Consider the following 12,146-nt stretch of genomic DNA (forward strand, 5'->3'; position numbering starts at 1 on the left):
TGCCATAGCAGTAGTGCGGCCATTTATATTATACAATTCCTTTACAACCTTGCTCATAAAACTTGCAGCAGCCTGTATGTGTTTCAGCCGAGTAATGACCTCATACTGGGGCAGAGTGTCTAATCCATTAATAATATTAATCGGACCACTTGACTACTGCCCTGGAAATCCACCCACAAACTATTGTGGGACGCTGTGCTACGCCTGCAGCCGTATATATTGCCTTGAGAGTGGTCTCAATTTTACGGTCAGCAGGGTCTTTAAGGGATATGGCCCCTAACACTGGCAGTACCAATTTCTTAGACAGTCTGGATACAGATGTATCGACTGACGGGGGATTTTCCCATACCTTCCTGTCCTCAGCTGGGAGGGGAAAAGTAGATAAAAACCTCTGAGGAATTTTACATTTCTTGTCAGGGTTTACCCATGCCTCCCTGGCCAGGGAGTTTAATTCCTTAGACACAGGAAAAATGGCTGAGGTCTTGGATTTTACATTAAAGCACAACTCTTCATCTGGTTCTGCTGCCTGATCTGGTATGTGAAGAACCTCTCTTACAGCATTAATGAGGGCCTCCACCCCAGGGGACAGAGAACTGTCCTCATCCATATCAACATCATCCACATCAGACTGATCAGAATCAGACTGGAGCACCTGTGGCAGTGAGCGTTTATGTGAAACCAACAGAGGGGGCCGAGAAGCCTTTCTGGTGCTGCTGCTTTTGCCATACAATCAATAGACTATTTTAACACCTGTCTCTCCTTTTTATCTGCAGCTAATTCTGAATTTACATTCTGAATCATGCTTTTAAAATTATCTAGCCAGTCAGGTGCCTGTGAACCGTGATCCTGTGGAGATAAGGAACATTGGGGCATATGTATAAACCTGGAGAAGGCATAAGGAAGTGATAAACCAGTGATATGTGCAAGGTGATAAACACACCAGCCAATCAGATCCTAACTGTTAATTTACATATTGGAGCTGATTGGCTGGTGTGTTTATCACCTTGCACATATCACTGGTTTATCACTTCCTTATGCCTTCTCCAGGTTAATACATCTGCCCCACTGTTCACACATGAGGGACCCCGCTGAAGAAGGGGTAGAGTTACAAGCAGCACACATAACCATGTCAACAGACATATTTACACAACTGTAATACAGCGCAGCTCAATGAAAAAACACCTGCACACAGACCCTAGAGAGCCCCTGGAACGACACAGAGAAAAGAAGACCAGCACACAAAACACAGCAGCGCAGTGTGTGAAATTATGAGTATAATCTTATAGATGCGCAGCGGCGCTACCACTGGTGTGCTCACCCTTGCTATGACCCCCTGGTACCAGTACAGAGTCTGCAACAGTGTGGGTCCGTGGAGGAGCAGCGTGCATGCAGCCTTGATGATCCGCAGCAGCAGGAAATGGCGCCTACCCGCCTTTGGTCCTGCTCTCCAGGAAGCCCCGCCCCTTGTAATGGCACGCGCTCCCATTAATGTTTATAACTGGCTGATTTGAACATAAAACTGTACACACAAAGCCTAATTGACAGTGAGCTCTGAGCCAGCGTAGTCCGCAGCGGGCACCACAGCTCGTGGCCCGTGACATGCCACCAAACCGCACCGGGGACTCGCTAACCGGGACCCCGGTGTTAACATCCACCGCACCTGACTATCTTCGCCATCTGTTAGAGGGTGGCGGCTAGCTGCTGGCGTGGGCACATACAGTATTGGCGTGTGAAACAGCACCTCAGGATCTCAGTGTCCTGTCAGCTGGGATTACGAACTATTAACCCTCAGGAGGTTGGTTCGGTCCCCCGTCTAAGTCCAGCGAAGCAGGTAGACTGGTTGCCAACCAGTACTACCTGAAATAAATAACTAAAATAAAAAATAAAAGAAACTCTCTGGAGCTCCAGAGAAATGCACCCGGCTTCTTGGGCACATTTTTCTAAACTGAGTCTGCCAGTCTGGTAGGAGGGGCATAGAGGGGAGGAGCCAGCACACACATACACTAAAGGTTTTTAAAGTGCCAGGCTCCAGTGGTCCCGATCTATACCCCACGGTATTAAAGTACAGTTCCCCAGTATGCACTAGGACGTTAGAGAAATAATCATAGTCATCACTCATCTGGCAAAAAATAAGATGATGAAGACTCCTATTGGCACTATCTTTTTTACTGCCCACTGAGAAAACAAAAGCAACTTTCTTTATGCAAATGCCACTTAATGTAAAACACATAGCTAACATATACAGTATCTGCACTGACATCATGCAGCTTGCACAAACTGCCATACACACAACCCCTCAGCTATGACCCCCAGCAGCAGCATATTACCACCACCACAGTGCCAGGAACTCACATGTCTCATTCCCCGGCTATCGCCGGCAGCTGGTGTGTGGTCACATGATGTGTGTGTGTGTGTGTGTACGGGGCACCATGATGACGTTACTCCGCGCGCCTCGCATTGCCCTCAGTAAAAATGCAGAGAGACGAGCGCCCGGCACAGCGCTGCCGCTATCATTCATGCTTGTATTGACACTATCAAAATATCTGCACATGGACACGGCTTCCCCGGGAAACGTTACCTTATACGCGGCGTTGCGCAATAACCTCGTCGTTCATTCTACCCCAAAGAAAGATGGCTAACACGGCTCACATTGCCCTGACTGACGTCACCTTGCTGTTAGCCGCTGCGTGACCAGACGTGGGATTTGGCGCCAGGTTGAGTGCGCCAAGTCAGGCAGCAGCGGTTGTGTGGAGGCGGGTACAGCGCGGGCATAGTGGTACCATTACCCCCTTACCTGCTCAGCACCTGCCGCAACAGGGCACTCTGTCACGATGGCGATGCCGAAGCTGAGTGAGGGCTCCATACCGGTGAGTGGCATCTCAGAGTTTCTGATACAGACGTCCCAACGCACTTATGTAAACTGTGGGACATGTGGCAGTGTGGGTGATGGGGCATCTCTTATAGAGTAGGTGCTACGTACACAGCACTGTTTGTCACCTGTCCTGCAAGGATCTGATGACTTATCTCTGGTTATTGCCTTTTTCAGCTAGGATTGATTCTTTCGGAGCACTTTTTTTGAAAATACATGTAATGCATGGTTGCATGGGCTAGTGCATTTATTTGAAAGTTACAGGGACAATTTACGTAATGTATTAAAATAGTGCAAACTCATTGGAGGGATTGTAGAGCTTAAAACCTAAAGGCCCATACACACTAGAAGACTTGGAAGATGAGTGATTTCTCTTGAACTCCCTGACAAAGAGATTGAGTGTGCACCCTGAGCTTTGTTACAAACGATCTGAACGTCGTATGATCCGGTGTTGGCAGTCAGAATAGGGTCGGTATTCCAGCGTCTGTATTCTGACGGCTTCTCTTCTCCAGGGCCGTGGTTCTCAAACTCAGGGGCTCATGTTTCAAGCCTGGAAATGTGATAAGTGGAAGGTGATAACGGGATGCGGTCGAGATACCGATGCCGGGATCCCGACATTCTCCCTCCGTGGGTGTCCACGACACCCATATAGGGAGAATAAATTAGTGTGCCGAGCGCAGCGAGCCGGCAAGGGACTGTGTTCCGCTCGCCACCCTTTTCGGGATTGTGTGGTCGGTATTTCGACCGCCGGGATACCGTTCGGTGGGATTTAGTACTGATCCCGTGATAACGCACCAGCCAATCATTACAGGTCTGATAAACGACAGGAGCTGAGTGGCAGGAGTGTTATCACCTTGCACTTATCACTGCTTTATCACTTCTCCAGGCTTAATACATTTGCCCCAGAGTCCTCAAGATGCTCTACGGTTGGGTACACACTTGCTGATATGGTATCCGGTCTCTAGGTCGACAGTGTCTAGGTCGACCACTATTGGTCGACAGGGTCTCTAGGCCGACATATTCTAGGTCAACAGGTACAAAGAGCGTCATGAGTTTTTCACACTCCCCCCATTTTTTTTTTTTTTACTTTTTCACACTTTACGATCCACGTGGACTACGATTGGGAGCGGTAACCTGTGCCGAGCGCAGCGGTAACGGAGCGAGGCAACTTGCCTGAAGCATGGCGGGCGAAGTGGTGCACTAATTGGGGTTACCAGTCACAGTACGGCAAAAAAGATAAAAAAAAAAAAAAAAAAAAAGACGTGTCGAGCTAGAGACCCTAGACCATGTCGATCCAGTTACTGTCGACCTATACACTGTCGACCTTCAATACGACACCTGCTGATGTATTATTTTGACCATAGCCCATGTGTACACCGGAAATATCTTAACCACGGTGTTCATATACTTAATATAGTAAATTTGCAGCAGTACAGTGTAACATACTGTATCATGCTTAGCGGCCTATTCAGTAAGACATGAGTAAGTATGGCTGCATGCCACACTTATGTTATCGGCAAGTGTATATGTACATATCATTTGTGCAGAACACTAAACAAAATCTGATTGCTCGGCCCATCAGGCGGCTGATCCATCTTTCAGGTGTGTTCCCAGCATAATTTGAGTCAGTTCAATGTTTGGATAATTTGATTTTATCTTTACTATAAATTTGCCCATTTATAATGTAAAAAATAAAATAAGTCAGGTATTTATATATTATTCTTTTAATTGTGAGCTTTATATTACTGTGCAACTGAAAACCTTATTTTTTTATTAATGCAGGCTATTTTGCAAGGAGATTCATCATGCAAGCCTATTTTGCAAGTCATTGTAAGTATCTGAGTTAATTTAGACAGTTGCAGAATTATTAGATTCAAACCTGCTATATCTTTATTTCTGCTGCGGGGTACACTGGGCTCCACAAGGATTAACATCGGGGTGTAGAGTAGGATCTTGATCCGAGGCACCAACAGGCTCAAAGCTTTGACTGTTCCCAAGATGCACAGCGCCGCCTCATCTATAAGAGCTCAGTTTGTAAGTTGGTGCCATGCAGTAAGCAGGCAAGCAACAGGGGGTCTCAAAGCTTTGACTGTTCCCAAGATGCACAGCGCCGCCTCCTCTATAGGAGCTCAGTTTGTAAGTTGGTGACATGCAGTAAGCAGGCAATCAACAGGGGGGCTGCCATTGCAGCCCATATTATAGCTTAATCAGAAGAAAAGAAGAACTTTTGAAGACTTCAAGGGCTGCAGTTTTTATGCATGTCATAAGACATCCTTTGCTGTAGCTCCATCACTCCCCCAGAGGCGCTGTATACTCCCAAGCCCTGGTTGCTGGGTAACTACAGCGGAGGCTCCGGTGTCCTTGCCGCTGCCCTCCAGGATCGCGTGGCTGCAGGTACAAGGGAATGTAAGGGGTCTCTTTAGCCCGCTGTTAACTGCGATCCGGCGCTGCCGTGGACACTGTAAAGGGCAGCCGCTCCCCTAGTCACTGGGACACAGGGCACAGGTGGGGGGTTTTATCTCATAAAAACCCTGTTTTAATCAAAGCCCGCAGCGCCCGGTGTGGAAGCCAGCAGGGGGATAAGACCTAATTTGTAGCCCCTCCACCAGCCCCAGGGTGCCATTTCAGTGAATGTTCCCGCCCTGGAGCTGCATATCTCTCCCTCATCCCTGTCAGCCGCCATCACGACGGAGCTGCGCTGTTCTTGGGACTGCTGGGGCAAATCCTCTGAAAAGCCGCCTGCTCGTCGGCGCTGTGCATTTTACAGGACACTTCAGTATTCTACCTGTCAAGTGTTAGTTAGGAGAGAGTACATACGTTCAGGGCTGTGTGGTACAAACACCCAATATCTATTGTGTTTTGTTTTATCTATTGTTTACATATATAGCTATACTGAGTATTACTTTGTATTGCTAGTCCAGTGTAGTTTTATGGTGTATAATTTCTGCATGGTACGCTTGTGACTATATGTGTGTGTGTGTGTGCATGTAGCTGCTGGGTGGCTGCCATATCGGGTATTTCACTCAGCGTGCTACTCCTATATTCTGTAATCTGAGGGGTCAAGTGTGTCAGGTTTTCTAAATAATATAGGTATTTCTCTTGCGTCCTAGAGGATGCTGGGGACTCCAAAAGGACCATGGGGTATAGACGGGATCCGCAAGAGACATGGGCACACTATAAGACTTTAAATGGGTGTGAACTGGCTCCTCCCTCTATGCCCCTCCTTCAGACCTCAGTTAGATTCTGTGCCCAGAGAGACTGGACACTCACAGGGGAGCTCTCCTGAGTTTCTCTGTAAAAATACTGTTTGTTAGTTTTTTTGTGTTCAGGGAGCACTGCTGGCAACAGGCTCCTTGCAGCGTGGGACTGAGGGGAGAGAAGCAGACCTACTTCTTCTGAGTTCAAAGGCTCTGCTTCTTAGGCTACTGGACACCATTAGCTCCAGAGGGTCCGATCACTTGGTGCGCCTAGCTGCTCGTTCCCGGAGCCGCGCCGTCACCCCCCTCCCAGAGCCAGAAGATAGAAGCCGGGTGAGTATTAAGAAGGCAAGAAGACTTCAGTTACTGAGGTACCGCACAGCGGTCGCGCTACGCGCCATGCTCCCACACATACGGCTGCACTTGCAGGGCGCAGGGGGGGCACCCTGGGCAGCATGATTACTGAAGTTTTTACAATAAAACTTGCTAAAATATATATATATTTATATTTGTTGGAAGTGCCTAGGCACTAGATATAGCCCCCGCCAGTATAAATAATTTGAGCGGGACTACAGCGCGCCAGTGAGGGGGCGTGGCTTAGCCTTCGCAGCTTACCAGCGCCATTTTCTCTTCACAGGATGCAAAGATGCTGGCCCGGACCTCCACACTCCTGCACAAGGAACAGGGTGTAAAACGGGGGGGGGGGTTAGCACAGTAAATTGGTGCTATTATCACTTGATAAAAACAGCGCAAACAGGTCTGAGGCAGTGTGTATTTGGGTCTCAGTAACGGGATAGGCGCAGGGGTGTGAGCTGGTAGACTCCCTCTGTGTGTGTCTAACAGGCTTTCCGTGGGTCTGTCCCCTATAGCCAGTGTGTTGGTGCATGTCGGTACGTGTGTCGACATGTCTGAGGCTGAGTGCTCCTCCCCGGAGGAGGTTACGGTGGAGGCGGATAAGGCGCTGGGAGTGACTCTGTCGGCACCACCGACTGCTGATTGGGTGGATATGTTGAGTACATTAAATGCAAATGTGGCGTTATTGACTGAAAGGCTGGATAAATCTGATTCTCAAACCCAAACATGGAGGAAATTCATGGAGGACGCCTTGTCTCAGGTCCAGACCCCCTCAGGGTCACAAAAGCGTTCATTTACCCAGATGGCAGATACTGATACCGACACGGACTCTGACTCCAGTGTCGACTATAGTGAGGCCAGTTTAAATCCGAAACTGGTTAAGAGTATTCAGTACATGATTGTGGCAATTAAAGACGTTTTACATATTTCAGAAGTACCTACTATTCCTGATACAAGGGTTTGTTTGTACAGGTTGAGTATCCCTTATCCAAAATGCTTGGGACCAGAGGTATTTTGGATATGGGATTTTTCCGTATTTTGGAATAATTGCATACCATAATGAGATATCTCTAACGTCCTAGTGGATGCTGGGAACTCCGTAAGGACCATGGGGAATAGCGGGCTCCGAAGGAGGCTGGGCACTCTAGAAAGATCTTAGACTACCTGGTGTGCACTGGCTCCTCCCACTATGACCCTCCTCCAAGCCTCAGTTAGATTTCGTGCCCGGCCGAGGTTGGATGCACACTAGGGGCTCTCCTGAGCTCTTAGAAAGTTATAGTCTTAGAATTTGTTCTTTTCAGTGAGACCTGCTGGCAACAGGCTCACTGCAGCGAGGGACTAAGGGGAGAAGAAGCGAACTCGCCTGCTTGCAGCCGGATTGGGCTTCTTAGGCTACTGGACACCATTAGCTCCAGAGGGATCGACCGCAGGCCCAGCCTTGATGTTCGGTCCCGGAGCCGCGCCGCCGTCCCCCTTACAGAGCCAGAAGCAAGAAGATGGTCCGGAAAATCGGCGGCATGAAGACTCAGTCTTCACCAAGGTAGCGCACAGCACTGCAGCTGTGCACCATTGCTCCTCTCACACACTTCATACTCCGGTCACTGAGGGTGCAGGGCGCTGGGGGGGGGCGCCCTGAGGCAGCAATAAAAACACCTTGGCTGGCAAAAATACCTCAATATATAGCCCCAGGGGCTATATATGAGGTAAATACCCCTGCCAGAAGTCCATAAAAAACGGGAGAATAGGCCGCGAAAAAGGGGCGGAGCCTATCTCCTCAGCACACTGGCGCCATTTTCCCTCACAGCTCCGTTGGAGGGAAGCTCCCTGGCTCTCCCCTGCAGTCTACAAGGGTTAAAAAAAGAGAGAGGGGGCACTAAATTTAGGCGCAGTATACATTATATATATATATATATATATATATATATATATATATATATAGATATAAAGCTATAGGGGACATAACTCAGTTAGTCCCTGCAGTATATAGCGCTCTGGTGTGTGCTGGCATACTCTCACTCTGTCCCCCCAAAGGGCTTTTGTGGGTCCTGTCCTCGTTTAGAGCATTCCCTGTGTGTCTGCGGTGTGTCGGTACGGCTGTGTCGACATGTTGAATGAGGAGGCTTATATGGTGACGGAACAGAGGCCGATATAAGTGATGTCGCCCCCTGTGGGGCCGACACCAGAGTGGATAGAGAGGTAAAAGGTATTAACCGACAGTGTCAACTCCTTACATAAAAGGGTGGATGACGTAACAGCTGTGGGACAGCCGGCTTCGCAGCCCGCGCCTGCCCAGGCGTCTCAAAGGCCATCAGGGGCTCAAAAACGCCCGCTCTCTCAGATGGCAGACACAGATGTCGACACGGAGTCTGACTCCAGTGTCGACAAGGTGGAGACATATACACAATCCAATCCGTGACTTGATCCCGGCAATAAAAAATGTGTTATACATTTCTGACTTTAACCTCTATAAATGGGTTTTAGGTTTGGGGAGAAAAAACAGGCAGTGTTTTGTTCCCCCATCAGATGAATAAATGAAGTGTGTGAAAAGCGTGGGTTCCCCCGTTAAGAAACTGGTAATTTATAAAAAGTTACTGATGGCGTACCCTTTCCCGCCAGGAGGATAAGTTACGCTGGGAGATATCCCCTAGGGTGGATAAGGCGCTCACACGTTTGTCAAAAAAGGTGGCACTGCCGTCTTAGGATACGGCCACTTTAATAGGTACCTGTTGATAAAAAACAAAAAAACAAAAACAAAACAGGAGGCTATCCTGAAGTCTGTATTTACACACTCAGGTACTAGACTGAGACCTGCAGATAGTGCTGCTGCAGCGTGGTTGGTGACCCTGTCAAACAGGGATAATAGTTGGCAAACATAAAAACATATTAAAGACGTTGTCTTATATATGGGGGCTGCACAGAGGGATATTTTGCCGGCTGGCATCCAAAATAAATGTAATGTCCATTCTGTCAGGAGGGTATTAGAGACCTGTCACTGGACAGGTGATGCTGACTTAAAAAGCGCATAGAGAGCCTTATAAGAGTGAGGAATTATTTGGGGATGGTCTCTGGGACCTCGTATCCACAGCAACTGCTGGGAAGAAATAATTTTACCTCAGGTTTCCTCACAGAAAAAGGTACAGTCCTTTCGGCTTCAGAAAAGCAAGCGGGTCAAATGGCGCTTCCTTTCTGTACAGAGACAAGGGTAGAGGGAAAAAGCTGCACCAGTCAGCCTGTTCCCAGAATCAAGATTCTTCCCCCGCCTCCTGTGAGTACACACCATGACGCGGGTGCTCCACAGGTGTAGCCAGGTACGGTGGGGGGCCGCCTCAAAAATTTCAGCAATTAGTGGGCTCGCTCACAGGTGGATCCCTGTTTCTTCCAAGTAGTATTTCAGGGGTACAAGCTGGAATTAGAGATGTCTCCCCCCAGCCGTTTCCTAAAATATGCCTTGCTGACAACTCCCTCAAGCAGGGAGGCTGTGCTAGAGGAAATTAATAAGCGGTATTCCCAGCAGGTAATACTCAAGGTGCCCCTACTTCAATAAGGACGGGGTTACTATTCCACACGGGTTGGGGTACCGAAACCCCATGGTTCGGTGTGACCCATTTTATATTTAAAATCCTTGAACATAAAAAATTCAAGTTCAAGATGGAATCGCTCAGGGCGGTTATTGCAAGCCTGGACGAGGGGGATTACATGGTATCCCGGGACATCAAGGATGCTTACCTGCATGTCCCCATTTACCATCCTCGCCAGGAGTACCTCAGATTTGTGGTACAGGATTACCATTACCAAGTCCAGACACTGCCGTTTGGACTGTACATGGCACCGAGGGTGTTTTATCAAGGTAATGGCCGAAATGATGATACTCCTTCAAAAAAAGGGAGTTGTAATTATCCCGTAATTGGACAATCTCGTTATAAGGGCGAGGTCCAAGGAGCAGTTGGTAGTCGGGGTAGCACTATTTTGGAAAGTGCTACAACAGCATAGGTGGATTCTAAACAGTCCAAAGTCACAGCTGGTTCCTATGACACGTCTACTGTTCCTGGGGATGGTTCTGGACATAAACCAGAAATAGTGTTTCTCCCGGAGGAGAAAGCCAAGGAGTTGTCATCTCTAGTCAGAGACCTCCTGAAACCAAAATAGGTAGCGGTGCATCATTGCACGCGAGTCCTGGGAAAAATGGTAGCTTCTTACGAAGCAATCCCATTAGGCAGGTTCCATACAAGAACTTTTCAGAGGGACCTGTTGGACAAGTGGTCCGGATCGCATCTTCCGATGCATAGGCTGATAACCCTGTCTCCAAGGACCAGGGTATCTCTACTGTGGTGGCTGCAGAGTGCCCATCTTCAAGAGGGCCGCAGGTTCGGCATACAGGACTAGGTTCCTTTGTTTTCCTTTGAGGCTGGGGGGCAGTCGCATAGGGAAGAAACTTCCAGGGACTTTGGTCAAGTCAGGTTATTTCCCTACACATAAATATTCTGGATCTGAGGGCCATTTACAATGCCCTGAGGCCACCAAGGCCTCTGCTTCAAAACCAGCCGGTACTTATCCAATCAGACAACATCACGGCAGTCGCCCATGTAATCAACAGGGCGGCACAAAAAGCAGGATGGCGATGGCAGAAGCCACAAGGATTCTCCGATAGGCGGAAAATCATGTGTTAGCACTGTCAGCAGTGTTCATTCCCGGAGTGGACAACTGGGAAGCAGATCTTCTCAACAGACACGACCTCCACCCGGGAGAATGGGGACTTCCTCCAGAAGTCTTCCAATAGGATTGTACACCATTGGGAAAGGCCACAGGTGGACATGATGGCGTCCCGCCTTAACAAAAAGCTATAAAAGATATTGCTCCAGGTCAAGGGACCCTCAGGCGATAGCTATGGACGCTCTGGTAACACCGTGGGTGTACCAGTCGGTTTAGGTGTTCTCCCCTCTGCCTCTCATACCAAAGGTACTGAGAATAATAAGAAGGCGAGGAGTAAGAACGATACTCGTGGATGGCCAAGAAGAGCTTGGTACCCAGAACTTCAAGAATTTATATCAGAGGACCAATGGCCTCTGCCACTCAGTCAGGACCTGTGGCAGCAGGGGCCCTGTCTGTTCCAAGACTTACCGCGGCTGCGTTTGACGGCATGGCGGTTGAACGCCGGATCCTGAAGGAAAAGGGTATTCCGGAGGAAGTAATTCCTACGCTTACTAAAGCCAGGAAAGAGGTTACAGCAACTCATTATCACCGCATATGGCGAAAATATGTTGCATGGTGTGAGGCCGAAAGGGCCCCAACAGAGGAATTTCAACTAGGTCGATTTCTGCATTTCCTGCAAGCAGGAGTGACTATGGGCCTTAAATTGGGTTCCATTAAGGTACAGATCTCGGCTCTGTCGATTTTCTTTCAAAAAAGAACTAGCTTCAGTACCTGAAGTTCAGACATTTTATAAAAGGAGTGCTGCATAGTCAGCCCCCGTTTGTGCCTCCTGTGGCACCTTGGGATCTCAACGCGGTGTTGAGTTTTCTTAAAATCACTTTGGTTTGAACCACTAAAAACCGTGGATCTGAAATATCTCACATGGAAGGTGGTTATGTTATTGGCCTTGGCTTCTGCCAGGCGAGTATCAGAATTGGCGGCTTTGTCTTGTAAAAGCCCTTATTTGATTTTCCATATGGATAGGGCAGAATTGAGGACTCGTCCCCAGTTTCTCCCTAAGGTGGTGTCAGCGTTTC

General features: G+C 48.4%; 2 protein-coding genes across 5 annotated transcripts in view; one reads left to right on the plus strand and one right to left on the minus strand.

Annotated features, from left to right (window-relative positions):
- The window catches only part of SMYD4 (SET and MYND domain containing 4), a 164,296-nt gene extending 161,633 nt beyond the window's left edge, over positions 1-2,663 (minus strand). Inside the window, exon 1 of one of the 4 annotated variants that reach the window (XM_063956111.1) lies at positions 2,579-2,663. Coding sequence is in view for 1 of the 4 variants with exons in the window: in XM_063956109.1 (XP_063812179.1) it covers positions 1,319-1,388 (70 nt within the window). In the remaining 3 variants the exon portion in view is untranslated. Of the gene's footprint in view, positions 1-1,318; positions 1,404-1,660; positions 1,912-2,352; positions 2,471-2,578 lie in introns of those variants that run through there. The other 3 variants (XM_063956110.1, XM_063956112.1, XM_063956109.1) reach the window with 3 other exon arrangements.
- Positions 2,664-2,695: 32 nt separating this feature from the next.
- The window catches only part of RPA1 (replication protein A1), a 167,972-nt gene continuing 158,521 nt past the window's right edge, over positions 2,696-12,146 (plus strand). Inside the window, exons 1-2 of the mRNA XM_063956115.1 lie at positions 2,696-2,867; positions 4,652-4,699. Of these exons, the coding sequence (XP_063812185.1) occupies positions 2,832-2,867; positions 4,652-4,699 (84 nt within the window). The 5' untranslated portion in view covers positions 2,696-2,831. The remainder of the gene's footprint in view (positions 2,868-4,651; positions 4,700-12,146) is intronic.

The sequence above is a fragment of the Pseudophryne corroboree genome, chromosome 2, assembly GCF_028390025.1.
Source record: "Pseudophryne corroboree isolate aPseCor3 chromosome 2, aPseCor3.hap2, whole genome shotgun sequence".
Classification (NCBI taxonomy): Eukaryota; Metazoa; Chordata; class Amphibia; order Anura; family Myobatrachidae; genus Pseudophryne; species Pseudophryne corroboree.